Source organism: Procambarus clarkii, chromosome 43, assembly GCF_040958095.1.
Source record: "Procambarus clarkii isolate CNS0578487 chromosome 43, FALCON_Pclarkii_2.0, whole genome shotgun sequence".
Lineage (NCBI taxonomy): Eukaryota > Metazoa > Arthropoda > Malacostraca > Decapoda > Cambaridae > Procambarus > Procambarus clarkii.
This window is the reverse complement of record NC_091192.1, coordinates 31,315,685-31,340,533: the sequence shown is the minus strand read 5'-3', so window position 1 is coordinate 31,340,533 and position 24,849 is coordinate 31,315,685. Positions and strand designations below refer to the sequence as shown.

The 24,849-nt window shown below is 49.6% G+C and overlaps 2 protein-coding genes across 2 annotated transcripts in view; both read left to right on the top strand.

The window, feature by feature from the left end:
* LOC123755912 (uncharacterized) overlaps positions 1–24,849 on the top strand; it is a 205,395-nt gene that overhangs the window by 50,268 nt on the left and 130,278 nt on the right. The gene's annotated exons all lie outside the window — the stretch shown is intronic.
* On the top strand, positions 17,399–24,615 carry LOC138349929 (uncharacterized). The gene is made up of 2 exons (XM_069299922.1): positions 17,399–17,412; positions 22,341–24,615. Exons 1-2 carry the CDS (start codon positions 17,399–17,401, stop codon positions 24,613–24,615), a joined length of 2,289 nt encoding a protein of 762 aa, XP_069156023.1.

Below are 24,849 nucleotides of genomic sequence, written 5' to 3'. Positions count from 1 at the left end.
TTCAGGAACATTCCCTTATCTCAGTGTTTCTATATACAACATTCAACAGACACTCAAGAATATAATGGGTGACGGTGTGGGACCTTAGCATGCCACCAGGACGGGTTGTAAAGCCAGATAAGAGATGAATGTTGGGAAGATGAATGTTTGACCATGTCGTAGCTCTGTCGATTAAGGCAGTGTCTGGGATGCTTTCGGACGCAGGTTCGAATCCTCGTCACGGCCCTAGTGGATTTGTTCATTTGATACATCACGCAATTGTGATTTCAGTGTGTAGTGTTGGAAAGACCGGTTGGCCACCCCGGCCAGCACCAAAGAAAACGTCGTAGTTCAGAGGTTATAGAAAATGGCGGTCACGACACGACATTCGGCCGTCATGTGTATGATATTGTCAGCCCCGACCGCTGAAGATCATGTACACACGTACACACAGCCCGACCGCATGTGTACACGGCGTCGCCGGTGACATGACGTACATTGTGTGTGTGTGTGTGTGTCGCAGGTGACACGACCCTCTTGTTACATGTGCATGACAGGTGTTCAGACGTACATACATCCTTAACCAAGTCTCCGCTGTGTCTGGGTACAAGTGACAGGCTGAACAACCCATCGGGTGTTGTTGATAGTGGAGGGAAGGGGTGTTGTACACGTGAACACACATGTTGTACACGTGTGTTCAGGCACAGGATGACCGCCGCTCACCCGTAGCCTCGCCCTTCGGGGCAAGTTATAATACAAGATGTAACCGAAGGTAACCTTGAAGGGCCAAGGAGCAGCCCCTTGAGGGCCACAGGCAGACACAGTCATGCAGGACCAGCACTGCTCAGCCCCACAGCTCTGTGACACCTGCCCCCACAGGTGTGTGTGTACCAGCTGTTGTGTGTGTGTGGTGTATCTGTACCAGCTGTTGTGTGTGTGGTGTATCTGTACCAGCTGTTGTGTGTGTGGTGGTGTATGTACACCAGCTGTTGTGTGTGTGGTGGTGTATGTATACCAGCTGTTGTGTGTGTGTGGTGTATCTGTACCAGCTGTTGTGTGTGTGTGGTGTATGTATATCAGCTGTTGTGTGTGTGTGGTGTATCTGTATCAGCTGTTGTGTGTGTGTGGTGTATGTGTACCAGCTGTTGTGTGTGTGTGGTGTATGTATACCAGCTGTTGTGTGTGTGTGGTGTATCTGTATCAGCTGTTGTGTGTGTGTGGTGTATGTGTACCAGCTGTTGTGTGTGTGTGGTGTATGTATACCAGCTGTTGTGTGTGTGTGGTGTATGTATACCAGCTGTTGTGTGTGTGTGGTGTATGTATATCAGCTGTTGTGTGTGTGTGGTGTATCTGTATCAGCTGTTGTGTGTGTGTGGTGTATGTGTACCAGCTGTTGTGTGTGTGTGGTGTATGTATATCAGCTGTTGTGTGTGTGTGGTGTATCTGTATCAGCTGTTGTGTGTGTGTGGTGTATGTGTACCAGCTGTTGTGTGTGTGTGGTGTATGTATACCAGCTGTTGTGTGTGTGGTGGTGTATGTATACCAGCTGTTGTGTGTAGTGTATTTGTCTCCAGCCTCCCCATCTCGTCTCCTACCCAGTACGTCGCATTTCTTACGGAATCGACAAACATGCGACGCATTAATGAAAATGAGAGTAGCGGCCTATTGTATAAGAGACTGTATTTAAATTTATAAATTGTACAAAATAAAACACCAGATGTGGGTGACATTAGAAGGGCGTGGCGGCACTCTCATGACAGTGCCATGATGCAGCGGCTTCGTTCGGCACGTGGTGGTGATGGTGGTCCACTGCTTGAGTACACACTTTGAACTGGGAACTCCACAAGGAGGGGTTCTCAGCCCCTTGTTGTTCAACGTTCTGATGCATAAACTTATTAAAGATCTTCCAACTAATAATGAAGACACTGTCATTTGTTATTCTGATGATATATGTTTACAGGCTGCCTCCGAGCCTAGAATTCAAGTTCTGCTCGATGCTTTTGCTACTAGAGCTGAGGAATGTGGCCTCCTTATCTCTGTACAGAAAACTCGTGCCCTCATTACGTGTGGTATTCCACCACCCAATTATCATATAGATGGGCGAGCACTTGAGAACTGCGAGTCTTACAGATACCTTGGTGTCCCCATTAACGACCCTGGGTACCTTTCTTCTCTCAAGAGGAGACACTTGGAGAGATTAAAGCCCTCGTGGGTCCTTGTTGGTGTCAATCATGGACTTAACGTGAGACTTGCTAGAATGTTTTATGTATCATTTATACGCTCTGTGATTGACTGCAATGCTCTACATCTCACACTGTATACTGACAAAGAGCTGAAATCTCTTGAAACCTTGCAAAATGAAGCTATGCGTCTCATCCTTGGGGCTCCAAAGTCCACGAGAATAGTTAATATGAGAGCAGTTATATTACCTACCATAAGTGAGAGAATTGGATCCATTAGCACAGTTTTCGGTGTGAAGGCATTGAGTAAATCTCGGCAACACATGAAATTCCAAACTAAACTTTCTAATATGCTACACTCACCTGAGGTCTGTAGGAGAGAGGAGATCTGATTATGTATTTTGGTTCTACAAGGTAGCCAACTCCATCAAAATATTAAATATGTACCCAACTCAATTAATGATTAATCAACCAATTACTCCATGGGATAATTGGGATCTAGCAGTTGATTTTGTAAATGCGCCCAAGGAAGATAGTGTACACTCTACATTATTAAAACAGTTAACACTGTGCAGCATCACTGAAAGTACTCAGAGTATGGGTAACGACGTGTATCAGTGCTATACCGACGGCTCTGTAGAAGAAGGTGGACGATGTACCGGATGTGCATGTAATATATTTGAACAATCTTCTCTCATACATACAGCAATGAAGCGCGTCAATGACTGGGCAAGTACAACTCAAACCGAACTTGCAGGCATATACCTTGCCACTGAATTTTTAAAAGACAAAGGCAGTGGACTTATATACTGTGATTCGCAGAGTGCACTTCTGGCATTGAACGCACATAGTAGTGACACCCAGAAAATAGTCAGTGGTATTCGAATGAATGTTTTAGCTATAAAAAATATTTTTTTTTATAGCGGCAAATGATTAATGATTAATCGGGTGTAATAGGCCTATTATGTTGGACATTGTCTTCTGTGTTGGCATCGATATGTTCTGGTCTTGTCCTTACTCTCATGGTGGGTAGAGTAAATAGTTCCGTGATTTGGGTGTTCATGGTAGGTCGCTCTATTCTTATGTGAATTGCCTCAAGAATTTGTAATCTTCTTGAATCTTGGGTTTTGTCTATTATGCAAGTATTCTTGTTCAACATTTCTCTTGTTAGAGTAATGTCATGGGCTTGTCTCATGTGATTCCTAGGGGCACCAGATTGAAGATGGCATGTCAAACGCCTCGTCAGCTTGGTCGACGTCATACCTATGTACTTACATTGAAGGTTACATCCTTCGTGGGGGCAAGTGTACATGTATACAACGCTTGACTGCTGTAGAGGGTTCTCCGTCGGCTTCGGCCTGTTTTTGATAAGGAGTTCGGAAGTCTTCTTGGTTTTGTAGAATATGATCAGGTCTAAGTTTTGGTTAGGAATAGTGCTTCTTTTCTCCTTTAAATTGGAGTTTTTTTTAAATTAAATTTAAATTAAATTTTTACTTCGAATTGCATTTCACCATTGTAAACGAACATTAATAACTCTTAAAAAAATAACTCGAACACTGTTAATGTAGGACAGGCGTAAATCGATCTATTTATGTTAAAAACATACATACAATTTAAAAACACTATACACTTGCCTTCTGTGGTTGATTGTTCAACAAATAACTGAACTATATGTTTAAAACATTTCTAAAAAATGGCCATGGAGAACATAAGAAGATGCTGGTTAGCATTGTAAATGTGTGGCCACGTCTGTGGTAGAAAACAATATTAAAAAAACCCTGTTTGGCTTACTTCTTCAAGAGGCGTTGAAATCTCCGTGTTAAATATATAGCGGCCAGCTGGGCCAGATTCACGAATGTACTTACGCAAGCACTTACGCAAGCACTTACGAACGTGTACATCTTTCCTCAATCTTTGAAGGCTTTGGTTACATTTATTAAACAGTTTACAAGCATGAAAACTTCCCATTCAACTGTTGTTATTGTTATAAACAGCCTCCTGGTGCTTCGGAGCTCATTAACTGTTTAATAATTGTAAACAAAGCCGCCAAAGATTGAGAAAAGATGTACAGGTTCGTAAGTGCTTGCGTAAGTGCTTTCGTGAATCTGGCCCCAGGTTCTGAGCTCCTGAGCTCCAGGAGCTCAGAAAGGGAAGAGCTCAGGAGCTCAGAGAGGGAACGCCGCCTGGTATCTCACGGTTCCCCACGTTGTTGAATATGACAGAAAAATTAATAATTCTAACACAAATCTTCTCAGTATTTCTTATGATTTTCTTCACTGTCGAGGGAAGTTGAAAAATTAACTCTCCAAAGTTCATCTTCACACTTTATTACTTTATTCACAACTCACGCTGCCTTTGATGATGTTGACGAGAGTTAACGAAAACTATCATCGTCAGGCCATATTAAAATTGTAATGTGAACTTTGGAGAGTTAATTTTTCGACTGTCAGTTCAAGGTTGAAGACTTCACATTTGTGGCTTACCAAAATTTGTAGGGAAATTGTATATTGTACATAGGCTGGTCAGGGTAGGCCTAAGCTTCTGACGGATTCAATATATTTCTTTCTTATCTCAATAAACATACTTGAACTTCAAGTCTGGTTAAGTGTCAAATATTCGTTCAGATGTCCGTAGACTTTTTGTCATAAGAAGAAAACAATTCTTTGAATAAATTACTTGCAATGTTATATTGAAAGTCCATAATATTATGTCTTGTGAAAAGGGTACAGGGGTTAATTTGGGGGGAGAGAGGGGTGGCGCCCCCTTCCACATCTCCGAGGACTGTTTGTGGGGGGGGGTGAGCTTGGAAATTGTTAACCCCATTTCTCCCCCCTCTGAGGACGGGTTGTGGGGGTTGGGGGGTTGGGAAGGAGTAGCGCCCCCTCTCCCCCCCCCACCGAGGACACCAGTACCAGGTGATGAACCACTAACCTTTGCAGTAAAGAAAACCATCCTCTCTTGGTCTGTGGGGACGGGGTCTGCTCCAGCCTTTCCCTCCCTCTCGTAGTCCTTCCCTGCCTCTCCTAGTCCGTCCTAGCCTCTCCTAGCACCTCCTAGTCTCTCCTAGCCCCCTCCTAGTCTCATGAGGCCCTCGCCCGTCCCATGTATTTCTCCTGTTCTTTGGTCTACTCTTCATCTATCCACTATCCATGACCTGGATGTGTCCCTAGCCTGGCCTGGCGTGACCTGGATGTCTTGGACGCCCTGGTGTACACACACACACACACACACACACACACACACACACACACACACACACACACACACACACACACACACACACACACACACACACACACACACAGGAGGTCTTCACCTTAGAGCAAAGAGAAATTCCAGAGGTAAGTGAGGGAATAGCTAACCAGGAACCACTGGAAGAGTTTGAGATTACCAGTGGGGAAGTAAGGAAGTGTTTACTAGAGTTGGACGTGACGAAGGCTATAGGCCCAGATGTAATCTCCCCTTGGGTTCTAAAGGAAGGAGCAAGAGAACTGGGCCTACCACTCTCCATAGTGTATAACAAATCACTGGCAACAGGGGAACTGCCAGATATTTGGAAAGCAGCTAACGTAGTCCCGATATACAAGAAAGGGGATAGACAGGAGGCACTGAACTACAGACCAGTGTCCCTAACTTGCATACCATGCAAGCTGATGGAGAAGATTGTGCGAAAAAAACTAGTGGAGCATCTGGAGCGAAGGAACTTTGTAACACAGCATCAACATGGGTTCAGGGATGGCAGGTCCTGCCTCACAGGGTTACTTGAATTCTACGACCAGGCAACAAAAATAAGGCAAGAAAGAGAAGGGTGGGCAGACTGCATATTTTTGGATTGTCAGAAAGCCTTTGATACAGTGCCACACAAGAGGCTAGTGCGAAAGTTGGAGATGCAGGCTGGAGTGAGAGGGAAGGTACTCCGGTGGATAGAGGAGTACCTAAGCAACAGGAGACAACGAGTCTGTGTGAGGGGTGAGGTCTCAGATTGGCGAGACGTCACAAGTGGAGTCCCGCAGGGGTCAGTCCTTGGACCTATACTGTTTCTGGTATATGTAAATGATCTCCCAGAGGGTATAGATTCGTTCCTCTCAATGTTTGCCGACGATGCAAAAATTATGAGGAGGATTGAAACAGAGGATGATAGTAGGAGGCTACAAGATGACCTGGATAGACTGAGTGAATGGTCCAACAAATGGCTGTTGAAGTTCAACCCGAGTAAATGCAAAGTAATGAAACTAGGCAGTGGAAACAGGAGGCCAGGCACAGGATACAGAATAGGAGATGAAGTACTTAATGAAACAGACAGAGAGAAAGATCTAGGAGTTGATATCACACCAAACCTGTCTCCTGAAACCCACATAAAAAGAATAATGTCTGCGGCATATGCGAGGCTGGCTAACATCAGAACGGCGTTCAGGAACCTGTGTAAGGAATCATTCAGAATCTTGTATACCACATATGTATGACCAATCCTGGAGTATGCGGCCCCAGCATGGAGCCCCGTATGCAGGCGATAAGTCACAATAACGTGGCTAAAGTATGTTGACCAGACCACACACTAGAAGGTGAAGGGACGACGACGTTTCGGTCCGTCCTGGACCATTCTCAAGTAGATTATGAAGAAGAAAATTAAGAGTACTCAGAGAAGACCTTGTGGATCCTCACTGAACACTTTGATATTTTCTTCCCCTACCACCCCTATTCTTTTGTTAAGTGTGTATATTTATCTAACTTTATTTGAAAATGTCATTACACAAAAAGGGTTACAACATTGGTTACATGCAGGGTACAAGGCTGCTTGTCACAAGTTGAACAGCTCCTCCAGCTCCTCAGATGGCGGGCAGGAACCATGGATGCAGTGAGCATTGCCTCTCTGGATCGCCACACTAAGGCGCTGAAAAAGAAAACTGGCAGCTCTAGGGTCTCTAGTTGTTTCAATTAGGTTAGACCCCAACTCCTTCAAAAAACTTGCAGCACTTTTACCCCAGGCACCAAGTGTCTCTGAGGTAATGGGGACAAAATTATAGTGGTGATCAAGGTCTCCGTATTTACGTGACTTGGCTGCTTCCCGGTGATTGGCAGCTCCTCCTGCCTGTGCAGCACTGAAGTCAACATAGGTGTTGGCTAAGGTTGAAACGCAAGAGTAGTCCCACACCAACTGTCTGTATAATGAATAAGAAGAAAAACCCGCAGGTGTTTGGTACTCGAGTCCTCCTCGCTACCAAGAAAGCTACACCTACAACCGAGCAACCAATGTTAATAGATGTGACCCCAAGCCTGACCTGACGTGACCTGCATGTGACCCTAGCCTGAAGGCACCAAGTTACCAGCGGTCAACAGAAGTGACACCTGAAGGCACCAAGTTACCAGCGACCACCAGAACTGACGCCTGAGGACACCAAGCTACCAGCGACCACCAGAACTGACGCTTGAGGGCACCAAGCTACCAGCGACCACCAGAAGTGACACCTGAAGGCACCAAGTTACCAGCGACCACCAGAAGTGACACCTGAGGGCACCAAGTTACCAGCGACCACCAGAAGTGACACCTGAGGGCACCAAGTTACCAGCGACCACCAGAAGTGACGCCTGAGGGCACCAAGTTACCAGCGACCACCAGAAGTGACACCTGAGGGCACCAAGTTACCAGCGACCACCAGAAGTGACACCTGGTGGCACCAAGTTACCAGCGACCACCAGAAGTGACACCTGAGGGCACCAAGTTACCAGCGACCACCAGAAGTGACACCTGAGGGCACCAAGTTACCAGCGACCACCAGAAGTGACACCTGAGGGCACCAAGTTACCAGCGACCACCAGAAGTGACACCTGAGGGCACCAAGTTACCAGCGACCACCAGAAGTGACACCTGAGGGCACCAAGTTACCAGCGACCACCAGAAGTGACACCTGAGGGCACCAAGTTACCAGCGACCACCAGAAGTGACACCTGAGGGCACCAAGTTACCAGCGACCACCAGAAGTGACGCCTGAGGGCACCAAGTTACCAGCGACCACCAGAACTGACGCCTTTCAGACCCCATCGGACTGTAGGGTTGCTGGAGTGCCAACAGTTCTGGTCAGGCCAGAACAGTGGCCTTTCTTTACGTAGTGGCAAATTGAGTGGTATATATTTTCATAGAATGGTGACTACCTTTGACCCTGAGAGGCGCCCAAGTGATCCAGCAACCATCGGGGTGAGAGGCAGGTCACTGAGCCAGAGGGAAGACTGTGCAACACTGCAGGGCAGCCCAGGCCGCCATTATGACGTCATGAACCGGTTGCCGGCTACGATAATTAATGGTCAACCGGTCCACGCACACCCAGGGCCCCATATTAGCTTACACACAACACAATAAATGCAATAATTTACAACGCATTATTGTTCGACTTGCGGGCAACCGCATGTAAGGAAGTCGGCCAAAGTAAGATTTTCGATTTTGAGATAGTCATTTATGAGGTAAACGCATCAATATAAACAACAAAATATATATAGAAAATTTGGTTTTATTAAATAGTTTATGAGTTTCGAAGCGCTACGAGGTTGTTTAAAACATCAATAACCTTAGTTTGCTAAGTTTATAACCTCGTAAACTGTTTTAATGTCAACAACGCCGCCATGATTGACCCCAAGATGCACAGGTTTCGTAAATGGTTGATTAAAGGTTTGACGAAACCCGGGTCGAGTGTTACCCTGTCTTATAAGCGCTATTCAACAGCTTAAATCTACTGCTAACCAACAGCTTCAAGCTCAACAAGCCGTAGTTATGTAAGCTAAGACATTACAGCAGTTTACAACGTCCACTCAAATTTGAAAGCTAGAAAGCCAGGTCTTGGAACAAGTCAAAGTTTTCCTAGTAAGTAAGTGGTTTTCCCCAGCCTTTCTCTCTCTCTCTCTCTCTCTCTCTCTCTCTCTCTCTCTCTCTCTCTCTCTCTCTCTCTCTCTCTCTCTCTCTCTCTCTCTCTCTCTCTCCCCCTCTCTCCCCAGGTACAGGTCACCAGGAGAGGGGGTGATGGGGGGACATGTGCGGGATATCTCTGGTACACACCATTAGTGTGGACGCCTGGCTGGTGACTTTATCAGTGGCCAGCCCTGACGCCTTCACTACACATTGGTTGTGTCCTCAGTGTGATCTCTGGGGGACCTGTAGGCCTATCCTCACCCCTAAGGTGATCACAGATATATTACTGGCGGGTAGTAGGCCTATGCTGATTATAATGTGAAGGAGAGAGCGTTATTGAGGTCCCTCTAGGACTTAGGTATTCTCTAAGATGCCACCCACAACAGCCACCTAACTCCAGGACATTTTGTGATGAATTTAATAATTTTTAATTAATTAATAACAATAGTAGTAGATTTAATAATTTCTTTGTGATTGAGAGGACAAGTTTGACAATAATATTTAAGTAAATATGTTTGTATATGTGACATATCTGAGGGTATTGTAAGGGAGAAGCGCCAAGATATTACGACTATATAGCACTGGGAAGGAGACAGGATAAGGATTTAGGATGAGACGGGGGGAAGGAATGGTATCCAATCACTTTATGGACGGTCGGGGGATTGAACACCGACCTGCATGAAGCGAGACTGTCGCTCTACCGTCCAGCCTAAGTGGTTAAACAGTGACATATCTGAAACATATATATTATTATGTCCTGTTCCTTACGATCCCTTGGCATGCGCCCCGCTTTTGTTTTGTCTCACACACACACACACACACACACACACACACACACACACACACACACACACACACACACACACACACACACACACACACACACACCAGAGCGTCAACATCCTGGAGCCCGCCCTAAGCCGGCCTACATTGCTCTTAGAAGCCCCTGAGGTAAAAATACTGTTTTTATATATGTGACATTGTTGTGGGGAACCGGTAAGTTGTGCGCCCTTACCTTCCCAGAAGACGGGCAGCTGGGAACTCCCCGAGACCAGTGCTGGTGGTAGATTATGTGGCGATGGTGGTGATGGTGGTAGTGTTGACAGGGTGGTGGTAGTATTGGCGCTTATCTAACCATTCTTTGTTAAATGTGACTTTGGATAAGTCAGGGTTTAGCTTTTTATGTCCCCCAACTACTATAGTTTTGTTGTACCTGTTGTGTTGTAATTCTCCTGACTTGTGTATTGCTTGTGTGGGGGTCTGGCCTTAATGTCGTGGGTGGAGGTGGCTTTCCCAACTTCTTCTTGATGTAACTATAAACATATGCAAACTACAGGAACAGAAGAACAGGATAACATTAGAGGTATACCTGGTTGATACCTGGTTGATGGGGTTCTAGGAGTTCTTCTACTCCCCAAGCCCGGCCCGAGGCCAGGCTCGACTTGTGAGAGTTTGGTCCACCAGGCTGTTGCTTGGAGCGGCCCGCAGGCCCACATACCCACCACAGCTCGGTTGGTCCGGCACTCCTTGGAGGAATAAATCTAGTTTTCTCTTGAAGATGTCCACGGTTGTTCCGGCAATATTTCTTATACTCGCTGGGAGGACGTTGAACAACCGCGGACCTCTGATGTTTATACAGTGTTCTCTGATTGTGCCTATGGCACCTCTGCTCTTCACTGGTTCTATTCTGCATTTTCTTCCATATCGTTCACTCCAGTATGTTGTTATTTTACTGTGTAGATTAGGGACCTGTCCCTCCAGTATTTTCCATGTGTATATTATTTGATCTCTCTCTCTCGTCTCCTTTCTAGTGAGTACATTTGGAGAGCTTTGAGACGATCCCAATAATTTAGGTATTTTATCTCGTCTATGCGTGCCGTATATGTTCTCTGTATTCCCTCCATTTCAGCAATCTCTCCTGCTCTGAAGGGGGAAGTGAGTACTGAGCAGTACTAGAGACGGGACAACACAAGTGACTTGAAGAGTACAACCATTGTGATGGGATCCCTGGACTTGAAAGTTTTCGTAATCCATCTGATCATTTTTCTGGCTGTCGCAATATTTGCTTGGTTATGCTCCCTAAACGTTAGGTCGTCGGACATGATTATTCCCAAATCCTTGACATGCTCGAAGCTCGTGAACAGGATAAGAACAGGACGGGAACAGGTTGTGAACAGGACGGGAACAGGTTGTGAACAGGACAGGAACAGGTTGTGAACAGGACGGGAACAGGTCGTGAACAGGACGGGAACAGGACGTGAACAGGACGGGAACAGGTCGTGAACAGGACGGGAACAGGACGTGAACAGGACAGGAACAGGTCGTGAACAGGACGTGAACAGGTCATGAACAGGTCGTGAACAGGACGGGAACAGGACGGGAACAGGACGTGAACAGGACGGGAACAGGTTGTGAACAGGTTGTGAACAGGACGTGAACAGGTCGTGAACAGGTCGTTAACAGGACGGGAACAGGACAGGAACAGGTCGTGAACAAGACGGGAACAGGACGGGAACAGGACAGGAACAGGTCGTGAACAAGACGGGAACAGGTCGTGTACAGGTCGTGTACAGATCGGGAACAGGACGGAAACAGGACGGGAACAGGACGGGAACAGGACGGGAACAGGACGGGAACAGGACGTGAACAGGACGGGAACAGGTCGTGAACAGGTCGTGAACAGGACGGGAACAGGACGGGAACAGGTCGTGAACAGGACGTGAACAGGTCGTGAACAGGTCGTGAACAGAACGGGAACAGGTCGTGAACAGGTCGTGAACAGGACGGGAACAGGACGGGAACAGGTCGTGAACAGGACGGGAACAGGACGGGAACAGGACGGGAACAGGTCGTGAACAGGACGGGAACAGGACGGGAACAGGACGTGAACAGGACGGGAACAGGTCGTGAACAGGACGGGAACAGGACGGGAACAGGACGTGAACAGGACGGGAACAGATCGTGAACAGGACGGGAACAGGACGGGAACAGGACGTGAACAGGTCGTGAACAGGACGTGAACAGGACCAGAACAGGACGTGAACAGGACGTGAACATGTCGTGAACAGGACGGAAACAGGTCTTGAACAGGAAAATTTGCCGTTTAGAGACAATATAGAAGTCAGCACAGTAAACAGTTTGAACAGCAGATATGAAAGAACGTTAAAGGGTGTACACACACACCTGAGCACTCACACCCCCTACACCCACACACACACCCGTCCCCCCCAACACACACACCCCCGCTACACCCCGCCCCCCACACCCACACCCACACACACTACTCCCGGCTAAGATAACCTCATGTAATTACAGAACAATAAACTTTCCCCTCAGATAATATACATGTAGCTGGATTGACCTCTCCCCCCTCCCCCCCCCCTCATCTGGTATGCGGGTCGTAGTGGACTTGGGAAACTGTGACGTTTGCGCAGTGTTGAGATCTTGCCCCGAGGACGTGTTTATCCTCACTTAGCGCAGCTGCCTCCAAGAGCAGCGTCGAATACACGTTGATACAATGGACTCAACGTTCAATTAAACGTTGGTAAAGTGGTTTCAACGCCGTTCCTAGATGTTGTGTCCACGGAGGTAGATATACATGGAGGGGATTTTGACTAGATGCAGAACTAATTAGGACACATAATATTAAACCATCAGGTGTCGGACACATATTGGTCAGACGCGACACATGCTCGCTACTAAGACTGCTTCTGAGAAAGTAACTAAAAATGGAGCTCGAAACCATATGGTAGAAAATGGATACGTTTGGATTTCGGAAAGACCTGGATAAATATTGGTTTGGAAAGACCTGGGTAAATATTGGTTTGGAAAGACCTAGGGTAAATATTGGTTTGGAAAGACCTAGGGTAAATATTGGTTTGGAAAGACCTGGGTAAATATTTGTTTGGAAAGACCTAGGGTAAATATTGGTTTGGAAAGACCTGGGTAAATATTGGTTTGGAAAGACCTAGGGTAAATATTGGTTTGGAAAGACCTAGGGTAAATATTGGTTTGGAAAGACCTAGGGTAAATATTGGTTTGGAAAGACCTAGGGTAAATATTGGTTTGGAAAGACCTAGGGTAAATATTGGTTTGGAAAGACCTAGGGTAAATATTGGTTTGGAAAGAGGATTGTTTATTTGTGGAACACATTACCGGGTAACACAATTGATGTGGGATCGATGGGTTGTTTCAAGCGTAAGTTAAACATATCTATGCATGAGTTTGAGTGGATATAAATAGAAGCAGCCTCGGTTTCGGCCAATATAGGCCTTCTGCAAGTGGCCTTTAGTATGTTAACGCTTTGAATGAAGAAAGAATCGATAAGGCTTGAAAATAGGTTAATATATCGCCTTAATCACGATAGTTAATTAATCACGATAGTTAATTAATCACGATAGTTAATTAATCACGATAGTTAATTGATAGTTTCAAGATTTGGTGTCGCCCCCCCCCCTCTCAACAGTTGCTAATAGACGTCATTTCACCATTATCTTAACCATCGTCTCTATCAACACCTGTACACACCTGACTAATTCCATCCATCTGGTCACACCTGACTATAGAGCGATATATAGAGGCCCTCTTGATAATTATGGAAATATTACAACTGTTTCAACAATGCTTGCAGGATAACCTAATTGACATTGATTCATTGTTGTTGCATCCCCATCACGTCCACACAACGCATCTACAACGTCGTTTAAGGTTGTTGCAATGTTGCATCAAAGTAACAGTAGTAACACGGGAACGTTGTGTGAACGTTGTGCTTGTGTCGCCGCGGAAACGGACAGGAACGACGGAAAATGGAATGCCTAAGAGGGGGGGGGGGACTCACACAGATACTGAATGAGAAGGAAAAATTTGCGAACACAAATGTAATATTAGAAATCCTCTCCGGTGAATGTCTCGTAATATTCTTGAATTTGATGATGGCGTAGAAACACCAGGTGTGTCGACAGGTTTGGGCGCCCTGCGGGGGACACACCTACAGCCCACCTCCCCCCCTCCCTCCTGCTGGGGGTCAGCAAGGGGGGAGGGGGGTGGTCACCCCTTGCAGGAGATTCAGCTCACAGTAGGTCATCAGACACCCCCGTCAGGCAGGACTCCCCCACCAGCTAACAGCACAAGCCGGAAATTCCGTGTTTTTGGATCACCTGTTCATAACGAGAATTGTTTTTGTGTCGTGGCTGGTCTAAGAATAGCGAAGGTGAAGGCAGCTGAGGTCTTTGATCCGTCCGTGGCACTGTAGGAACTTGTCTGCCTCCCGGCGGGAATATTGACAGTGAGCCGGTCATTATTCCCGCCGGCGGGCTGTTGGTGATGACCATGCAAAGTGTGTTATGTTACCTGTCTGTTCCTGTCACGCCTGTCAATACCTGTCTGTTCCTATCGCGCCTGTCAATACCTGTCTGTTCCTATCGCGCCTGTCAATACCTGTCTGTTCCTATCGCGCCTGTCAATACCTGTCTGTTCCTGTCGCGCCTGTCAATACCTGTCTGTTCCTGTCGCGCCTGTCAATACCTGGTGGTATTTTCCATTACCTGTCAATTCCTATGGTAGTTTCTAACGCTAGTCAATAACTGTGGCGTTTCACAATACCTGTGGTTCAAGTACAAGTATGTTTATTGAGACAAGAAAAAATATATCTCAAAGGGATAGAGTAGCTTAGGGTATTTCTACCCGTCAATACCTGTGGTACTTTCCAATACCTGGCCCACATCTGTGGTACTTTGGAACACCTGTCGAGGCCTGTGGTATTGTCCAATACCCGTCGGTACCGATGGGTGAGCACATACGGGAGCTCTCCTACCTGTGCTTGAATCGATCAACATTGCATTTCAATACACAACATTTGCAATTTTTCAACATTGGGCTGAGTTATAGTTACTTGTGAACCATGAGTACTGCACTTCCACCACTATATGTATTCCTTAAGGCATCCCCCGGCATACATAGATGAACAGTATGTATATACCGAGGTGAGGTCCTCAGCGGTCACTTGTATACATGGTCTCTATACATAGGGTCCCTGCGTATGCAAAACATGCATACGCCGGCTTGAATGAGACGGGCAGCCGCGTCAGTCATTAGAGTGACTCGAATCTCTGCTGGCAGCGTATCAGTAGGATTTCTGGCCCGGGATAGGTTATTGGGATGGTTGTGTAGGTCCGAGGCTTCTGGCTGGTTCGAATCACTTCAAAACGAACCAAAGTGTGAGGCTTTGGGTGTTTGTGGCTGCGTGGGAGTGTCGCCGCCATATTGGCATTTACTGAGTGACCGCGTGTCTGAAACGGCTACATCCAACCCACCAGGCATCTGAAAATGAAGAATTGACGACGTTTCGGTCCGTCTCGGACCATTATTGAGTCTTGATTAGTTCCTTCTCAAATCCACCGTCGCTTCCGTAAGATGTGCTCTGGATCTCTGTCAACATGTTCCCCCATTGGGCGCGTGTAGAGCGACGGTCTCGCTTCGTGCAGGTCGGCGTTCAATCCCCCCGACCGTCCAAGTGGGTTGGGCACCATTCCTTCCCACCCGTCCCATCCCAAATCCTTATCCTGACCCTCCCCCCTTCCAAATGCTATATAGTCGTAATTGCTTGGTGCTTTCTCCTCATAGTTCTCTTCCCTTCCCCCCCCCCTTTGGGAGCAATATTTGAGTGTAACGTTAACTCTACGTTATCTCAACGTTATCTCAACGTTGTCTCAACGTTATCTCAACGTTGTCTCAACGTTATCTCAACGTTGTCTCAACGTTATCTCAACGTTGTCTCAACGTTGAATTGACGTTAGCCTTGGACTCACGTGCAGGGGGGGGGGGAGGCACCCACTGTGAGTCCCATATACCTGAAACTCGTCACGTCAGAGAAGTGAGTGAAAGTGTGTGTGGTGGGTGCTGATCTCCGGAGCTGTGATGGTTGGCGGTAAAGATCGTGTTTGTATGTGGTTAATGTGGGTCCATCTCCAGCGGTGCCAGCTGTCTCCCACCACCTTCACCAGCCCCCGGCACCTCCAGCAGACAGGTGGTTGTGGCTCAGCCTCCAGCAGACAGGTGGTGGTGGTGGTGGCTCAGCCTCAGGCAGACAGGTGGTGGTGGTGGCTCAGCCTCCAGCAGACAGGTGGTGGTGGTGGCTCAGCCTCGGGCAGACAGGTGGTGGTGGTGGCTCAGCCTCCAGCAGACAGGTGGTGGTGGTGGCTCAGCCTCCAGCAGACAGGTAGTGGTGGTGGCTCAGCCTCCAGCAGACAGGTGGTTGTGGCTCAGCCTCCAGCAGACAGGTGGTGGTGGTGGCTCAGCCTCCAGCAGACAGATGTTGATGGCTCAGCCAGATGGTTATGGCTCAGCCTCCAGCAGACAGATGGTTATGGCTCAGCCTCCAACAGACAGGTGGTTATGGCTCAGCCTCCAGCAGACAGATGGTGGTGGCTCAGCCTCCAGCAGACAGGTGGTGGTGGTTCAGCCTCCAGCAGACAGGTGGTGGTGGCTCAGCCTCCAGCAGACAGGTGGTTATGGCTCAGCCTCCAGCAGACAGATGGTGGTGGCTCAGCCTCCAGCAGACAGGTAGTGGTGGTGGCTCAGCCTCCAGCAGACAGGTGGTTGTGGCTCAGCCTCCAGCAGACAGGTGGTGGTGGTGGCTCAGCCTCCAGCAGACAGATGTTGATGGCTCAGCCAGATGGTTATGGCTCAGCCTCCAGCAGACAGATGGTTGTGGCTCAGCCTCCAGCAGACAGGTGGTTATGGCTCAGCCTCCAGCAGACAGGTGGTTATGGCTCAGCCTCCAGCAGACAGATGGAGATGGCTCAGCCTCCAGCAGACAGATGGAGATGGCTCAGCCTCCAGCAGACAGATAGAGATGGCTCAGCCTCCAGCAGACAGATAGAGATTTCTCAGCCTCCAGCAGACAGGTGGTTGTGGCTCAGCCTCCAGCAGACAGGTGGTCAAGGCTAAGCCTCCAGCAGACAGATAGAGATGGCATGATCTGAGGCAGACGTATAAGGTCTATATAACCTGGTTGCATCATGACATAACCTACGGAAGACCCACTCTTCAATATGCAGCACCCAGCATAGAACCCTCACTTGAAAAAGCTCGACCCAGAACTATAAAAGGTCCAAAGATATGCAAGAAGGCTCGTTCCTATTGACCTATGAAAACTCAGGTAACTGGATTTCGTCACACTGGAGGAAAGAAGGATTGGTGGGAGACATGATAACGACATACAAAATTTTAAGGAGAATTGGCATTAAAGGAGGAAAGACCTCCCCAACCCCACCCCCCAACCCCCCACCCCACACAGGGGTCAACCGTAAAAACAAATGCCAATCAGTGGAGGAACGATCAGATGCGCAACTTGCAGTAAGTACATAACAACGTTGATGGTATCATGTTATAGAAGTCAATACAGGTTCCATTTTTTAGTGTGCACAATATTAACAGTGAGATAATATGGGGGACCGAACGAGGGGACTGACCCCCGTATAACAGGACTGGCTAGGGCCAGGATTCATCCCGAATGTAAACAACCTCTTACGAAACCTCTCCATCTTTCTTCAATCATGGCAGCTTTATTTACGAGCCTCAAGGTGTCAAGAGGTTATTTATAACAGTAATAACCTCGTGTTATGACCTTTCCAAGCCTGTAAATTGTTTAACAAATGTAAACAAAGCCGCCATGACTAAAGAAAGATGCACAGACTTCGCAAGTAGTGAGTAAATTCTGGGCCAGGTTCGATTCCATTGTAGCGCCACAGAATATTTCCATTTCTTCTTCAAATTCTTATGATGTTAATGTGGGTATTGAGCTTGGCGTCTGGGAAGGTCAGAGATGCAGCCTCCCTAGCGGACAGAACACTGGACGCGTGATCCTACGGTCCCGGGTTCGGTCCCGGGCGCCGGTGAGAAACAATGGGCAGAGTTTCTTTCACCCTATGCCTCTGTTACCTAGCAGTAAAATAGGTACCTGGGTGTTAGTCAGCTGTCACGGGCTGCTTCCTGGGGGTGGAGGCCTGGTCGAGGACCGGGCCGCGGGGACACTAAAAAAGCCCCGAAATCATCTCAAGATAGCATGCGAAAAGACCTATTATAAAGGTGTAATGATTAGATGTAAATACATAGCTATTAGAGCGGAACAATCTGTGTTACTAGCTGAGGGTATAATTATAAGGTGTGGAGGATAGATGTAATTGTCAATGCAATAATCTCCGTCGAGGGCTGATAAAGACTCTATCTTTGTGCTCTCTGTGATCATTTTTGCGCTACCGCTCACAGGATGTGTATGGGGTGCACAATATACCAGGCGCTGACGGCGGCAACATTCAAACCGTGTCATGTGAACCTCACTACACCTCACACTTCCCCTCACATCTCCATACCTCACACTCCCCTCACCTCACTACACCAGGAAGGAGGAAGAAATATTTGACATTCAGTACCTTCCTCCCTTGGGTAAAAGTGACCATGTCTTTTTGGGAATAAAGTATGCAATGCGTTATAATCTGGAAGAAAATATGAAGGTTGATGCAATTGAAAAACCTGACTTTAGGAGAGGACATTATGGCAACCTTAGAAATTTTTTTCAGTGAGTATAATTGGACAGACTTGTTGCTAGGCAAGGAAGTGAATGAGATGTATGTCAAGTTTTGTGAAATATATGATAAAGGTACAAAAAAATTTATACCAAAACAGAGAAGCAGAACTAGGAAACAGGATTGGTTCAACAGAAATTGCGAGAGGGCCAGAGACCAAAAGACACAAAAATGGAATCAATACAGGAAGAGGCCAAACCCCCAAACATACCAGCGATACAAAGATGCGAGAAACAACTACACGGCAGTGAGGAGAGAGGCAGAAAGAAATTTTGAAAAGGGGATTGCAGGCAAATGTAAAACAGAACCAGGTCTATTCTATAAATTCATAAACAACAAATTGCAGGTAAAGGATAATATTCAGAGGTTGAAAATGGGAAATAGATTCACGGAAAATGAAAAGGAAATGTGTGAAACATTAACCGAAAAGTTCCAAAAGGTGCTTGTACAAAATGAAATCTTCAGGGAACCAGATACAATAAGAATTCCAGAGAGCAACATAGAGCACATAGAGGTGTCTAGAGACGAAGTGGAAAAAATGCTCAAGGAGCTAAATAAGAACAAAGCAGTTGGTCCAGATGGAGTTTCACCATGGGTTCTGAGAGAATGTGCACCTGAGCTCAGCATTCCTCTTCAACTGATTTTTCAGGCATCCCTGTTTACAGGAGTTGTGGCTGATGTGTGGAAAAAGGCTAACATAGTTCCAATCTACAAAAGTGGAAGCAGGGAAGACCCCCTTAATTATAGACCGGTATCATTGACACGTGTAATAGTCAAAATATTGGATAAAATAATTAAATCTAAATGGTTAGAACACCCGGAGAGAAATGATATAATATCAGACAGACAGTATGGTTTTCGATCTGGAAGATCCTGTGTATCGAATTTACTCAGTTTCTATGATCGAGCAACAGAGATATTACAGGAAAGAGATGTTTGGGTTGACTGCATCTATCTGGACCTAAAGAAGGCTTTCGACAGCGTTCCACATAAGAGGTTGTTCTGAAAACTGGAAAATATTGGAGGAGTGACAGGTAAGCTTCTAACATGGATGAAAAATTTTCTGACTGTTAGAAAAATGAGGGCCGTGATCAGAGGCAATGTATCGGACTGGAGAAATGTCACAAGTGGAGTACCACAGGGTTCAGTTCTTGCACCAGTGATGTTTATTGTCTACATAAATGATCTACCAGTTGGTATACAGAATTATATGAACATGTTTGCTGGTGATGCTAAGATAATAGGAAGGATAAGAAACTTAGATGATTGTTATGCCCTTCAAGATGACCTGGACAAAATAAGTATATGGAGCACCACTTGGCAAATGGAATTTAATGTTAATAAATGCCATGTTATGGAATGTGGAATAGGAGAACATAGACCTCACACAACCTATATATTATGTGAGAAATCTTTAAAAAATTCTGATAAAGAAAGAGATCTAGGGGTGGTTCTAGATAGAAAACTATCACCTGAGGACCACATAAAGAATATTGTGCGAGGAGCCTATGCCACTCTTTCTAACTTCAGAATTGCTTTTAAATACATGGATGGCGATATACTAAAGAAATTGTTCACGACTTTTGTTAGGTCAAAGCTAGAATATGCAGCAGTTGTGTGGTGCCCATATCTTAAGAAGCACATCAACAAACTGGAAAAAGTGCAAAGACATGCTACTAAGTGGCTCCCAGAACTGAAGGGCAAGAGCTACGAGGAGAGGTTAGAGGCATTAAATATGCCAAAACTAGAAGACAGAAGAAAAAGAGGTGATATGATCACTACATACAAAATAGTAACAGGAATTTATAAAATCGATAGGGAAGATTTCCTGAGACCTGGAACTTTAAGAACAAGAGGTCATAGATATAAACTAGCTAAACACAGATGCCGAAGAAATATAAGAAAATTCACTTTCGCCACCAGAGTGGTAGACGGTTGGAACAAGTTAGGTGAGAAGGTGGTGGAGGCCAAGACCGTCAGTAGTTTCAAAGCGTTATATGACAAAGAGTGCTGGGAAGACGGGACACCACGAGCGTAGCTCTCATCCTGTAACTACACTTAGGTAATTACACCTCACTCTCCCCCTCACCTCACTACACCTCACCTCACTACACCTCACACTCCCCTCATTCCCCTGTGTTGGCCTGCAGACTGCTAACACTAATAGCCTCACTGACCAGGGAGTCAAGAGAGAGAGACCATTCTCAGGCAGCCCGGGGAAGAAACACTCAAACTGGACCACGAGCAAACAGATGTGTTCCAGGGGAGGGATAAAGCTGTCACCTTTGTTGCAGGTGTGGAGGGGGAGAAGGGAGGAGGGGGGGGGGTGTGGATCGTGGCTTTGGCAAGATGTGGAATGAATTATTTTTTCAGGTCAATGGCGGTTACCTTGGTGCAGCAGTGGAGGGGAGGGGTGAGGGAAGGTCTGGGTAGGGAGGGAGGGGTGAGGGAAGGTCTGGGTAGGGAGGGAGGGGTGAGGGAAGGTCAGGGGGAAAGAGGAACACCAGCGACCTGTTCAACAACCACACCTGCGTACGTTGGTATGGCTGGCAGCTGGCATGTTTGTAATTGTCAGTGAGGTGGGTGTTTAGCGGGCCCTCAAGCTCTCTCTCTCTCGCCCTGTGCCCCGGCGGGCCCCTGGGCACCAGGACCCACTCCTGGGGCACCAGGACCCACTCCTGGGGCACCAGGACTCACTCCTGGGGCACCAGGACCCACTCCTGGGGCACCAGGACCTACTCCTGGGCACCAGGACTCACTCCTGGGGCACCAGGACCCACTCCTGGGGCACCAGGACTCACTCCTGGGGCACCAGGACCCACCCCTGGGCACCAGGACCCACTCCTGGGGCACCAGGACCCACCCCTGGGTACCAGGACCCACTCCTGGGCACCAGGACCCACTCCTGGGCACCAGGACCTACTCCTGGGCACCAGGACTCACTCCTGGGGCACCAGGACCCACTCCTGGGGCACCAGGACTCACTCCTGGGGCACCAGGACCCACCCCTGGGCACCAGGACCCACTCCTGGGGCACCAGGACTCACTTCTGGGCACCAGGACCTACTCCTGGGCACCAGGACTCACTCCTGGGGCACCAGGACCCACTCCTGGGGCACCAGGACTCACTCCTGGGGCACCAGGCCCCACTCCTGGGGCACCAGGACCCACCCCTGGGCACCAGGACCCACCCCTGGGCACCAGGACCCACTCCTGGGGCACCAGGACCCACCCCTGGGTACCAGGACCCACTCCTGGGCACCAGGACCCACTCCTGTGGCACCAGGACTTGGGTACAGGATAGATACACAACCTTCCGGTACAGAGAGTGCTTCATGCAAGATCTTATAGCCCTCAGGTGGGCCAAGACTCATCACGTGTACGAAACCTGTACATCTCGGCTCGATCGTGGCGGATTAGTCTCCAATCAAACCTCGACCCCAGGTTATTATTGGTATATACAGCGTCGTGGCGCTCAGAGACTGCTTAGTATGTGTAAACAAAGCCGTAGTGATCGAGGAAAGATGTAGAGGTTTCGTAAGTGGTCCGGTAAATGCTCGGGAGGTTAAGGACGCGGCAAGATGGCGCGGGGTGGCAGCGCCATCTACCTACCAGGCAGCCGGCTGGCTGGCCGGCCTGCTAGCCGGCCCCAGGCAGGTGAAAGGTGGCTTTCCTGACCCAAGGTGACTGGTCTTGCAGGGCCGATGACCAAGGACTAGGTCGCCTGGATGCCTTCCTGCAGCCCTCTCGCCCACCTTCCCTCACGCCACGCCCACCTGTCACCACGCCACGCCCACCTTCCCTCACGCCCCGCCCACCTGTCACCACGCCACGCCCACCTTCCCTCACGCCACGCCCACCTGTCACCACGCCCCGCCCACCTTCCCTCACGCCACGCCCACCTGTCACCACGCCACGCCCACCTTCCCTCACGCCACGCCCACCTGTCACCACGCCACGCCCACCTTCCCTCACGCCCCGCCCACCTGTCACCACGCCACGCCCGCCTTCCCTCACGCCACGCCCACCTGACACCACGCCACGCCCACCTTCCCTCACGCCCCGCCCACCTGTCACCACGCCACGCCCACCTTCCCTCACGCCACGCCCACCTGTCACCACGCCACGCCCACCTTCCCTCACGCCCCGCCCACCTTCCCTCACACGCCACGCCCACCTTCCCTCACGCCACGCCCACCTGTCACCACGCCCCGCCCACCTTCCCTCACGCCACGCCCACCTGTCACCACGCCACGCCCACCTTCCCTCACGCCACGCCCACCTGTCACCACGCCACGCCCACCTGTCACCACGCCACGCCCACCTTCCCTCACGCCCCGCCCACCTGTCACCACGCCACGCCCACCTTCCCTCACGCCCCGCCCACCTTCCCTCACGCCATGCCCACCTGTCACCACGCCACGCCCACCTTCCCTCACGCCCCGCCCACCTGTCACCACGCCACGCCCACCTTCCCTCACACGCCACGCCCACCTTCCCTCACACGCCACGCCCACCTTCCCTCACACGCCACGCCCACCTACCACCACGCCACGCCCACCTACCACCACGCCCACCTATCACCACGCCACGCCCACCTACCACCACGCCACGCCCACCTACCACCACGCCACGCCCACCTACCACCACGCCACGCCCACCTACCACCACGCCACGCCCACCTACCACCACGCCCACTTATCACCACGCCACGCCCACCTATCGCCACGCCCACCTACCACCACGCCCACCAACCACCACGCCACGCCCACCTATCACCACGCCACGCTCACCTACCATCACGCCCACCTATCACCACGCCCACCAACCACCACGCCACGTCCACCTACCACCACGCCCACCTATCATCACGCCCACCTATCACCACGCCACGCCCACCTATCACCACGTCACGCCCACCTACCACCACGCCACGCCCACCTACCACAACGCCCACCTACCACCACGCCCACCTACCACCACGCCACGCCCACCTATCACCACGCCACGCCCACCTACCACCACGCCCACCTACCACCACGCCCACCTATCACCACGCCACGCCCACCTATCACCACGCCACGCCCACCTACCACCACGCCCACCTACCACCACGCCACGCCCACCTACCACCACGCCACACCCACCTATCACCACGCCCACCTACCACCACGCCACGCCCACCTACCACCACGCCCACCTATCACCACGCCACGCCCACCTACCGCCACGCCCACCTACCGCCACGCCCACCTATCACCACGCCACGCCCACCTACCACCACGCCCACCTACCACCACGCCACGCCCACCTACCACCACGCCACACCCACCTATCACCACGCCCACCTACCAACACGCCACGCCCACCTACCACCACGCTACGCCCACCTACCACCACGCCACACCCACCTATCACCACGCCCACCTACCACCACGCTACGCCCACCTACCACCACGCCACGCCCACCTACCAACACGCCACGCCCACCTACCACCACGCCACGCCCATCTACCAACACGCCACGCCCACCTACCACCACGCCACGCCCACCTACCACCACGCCACGCCCACCTACCACCACGCCCACCTACCGCCACGCCCACCTATCACCACGCCCACCTACCACCACGCCCACCTACCGCCACGCCCACCTACCACCACGCCCACCTACCACCACGCCACGCCCACCTACCACCACGCCACGCCCACCTACCACCACGCCACGCCCACCTACCACCACGCCACGCCCACCTACCACCACGCCACGCCCACCTACCACCACGCCCACCTACCGCCACGCCCACCTACCACCACGCCCACCTACCACCACGCCACGCCCACCTACCACCACGCCACGCCCACCTACCACCACACCACGCCCACCTACCACCACGCCACGCCCACCTACCACCACGCCACGCCCACCTACCACCACGCCACGCCCACATCATTCTCCTCATACGACGGGTGAGTTCTCTTGAGGTAGAGAGGCTCTCTACCTGTCTACGGTGTAGAGAGGTCCGAGGCCCGTCACCCGTGGGACACAGTTAATGGTACTCTCTCACGCTACTCTTCCACACACTTGGACTGGTCGGTCGAGCGACGGCCTCGCTTCCTGCAGGCCGGGGTTCGATCCCCGATGGTCCAGTCGTGTCTTTGTAATCCCAGCTGGTATCCTCGTCGCATCTCTTCCAGGTGTTACATA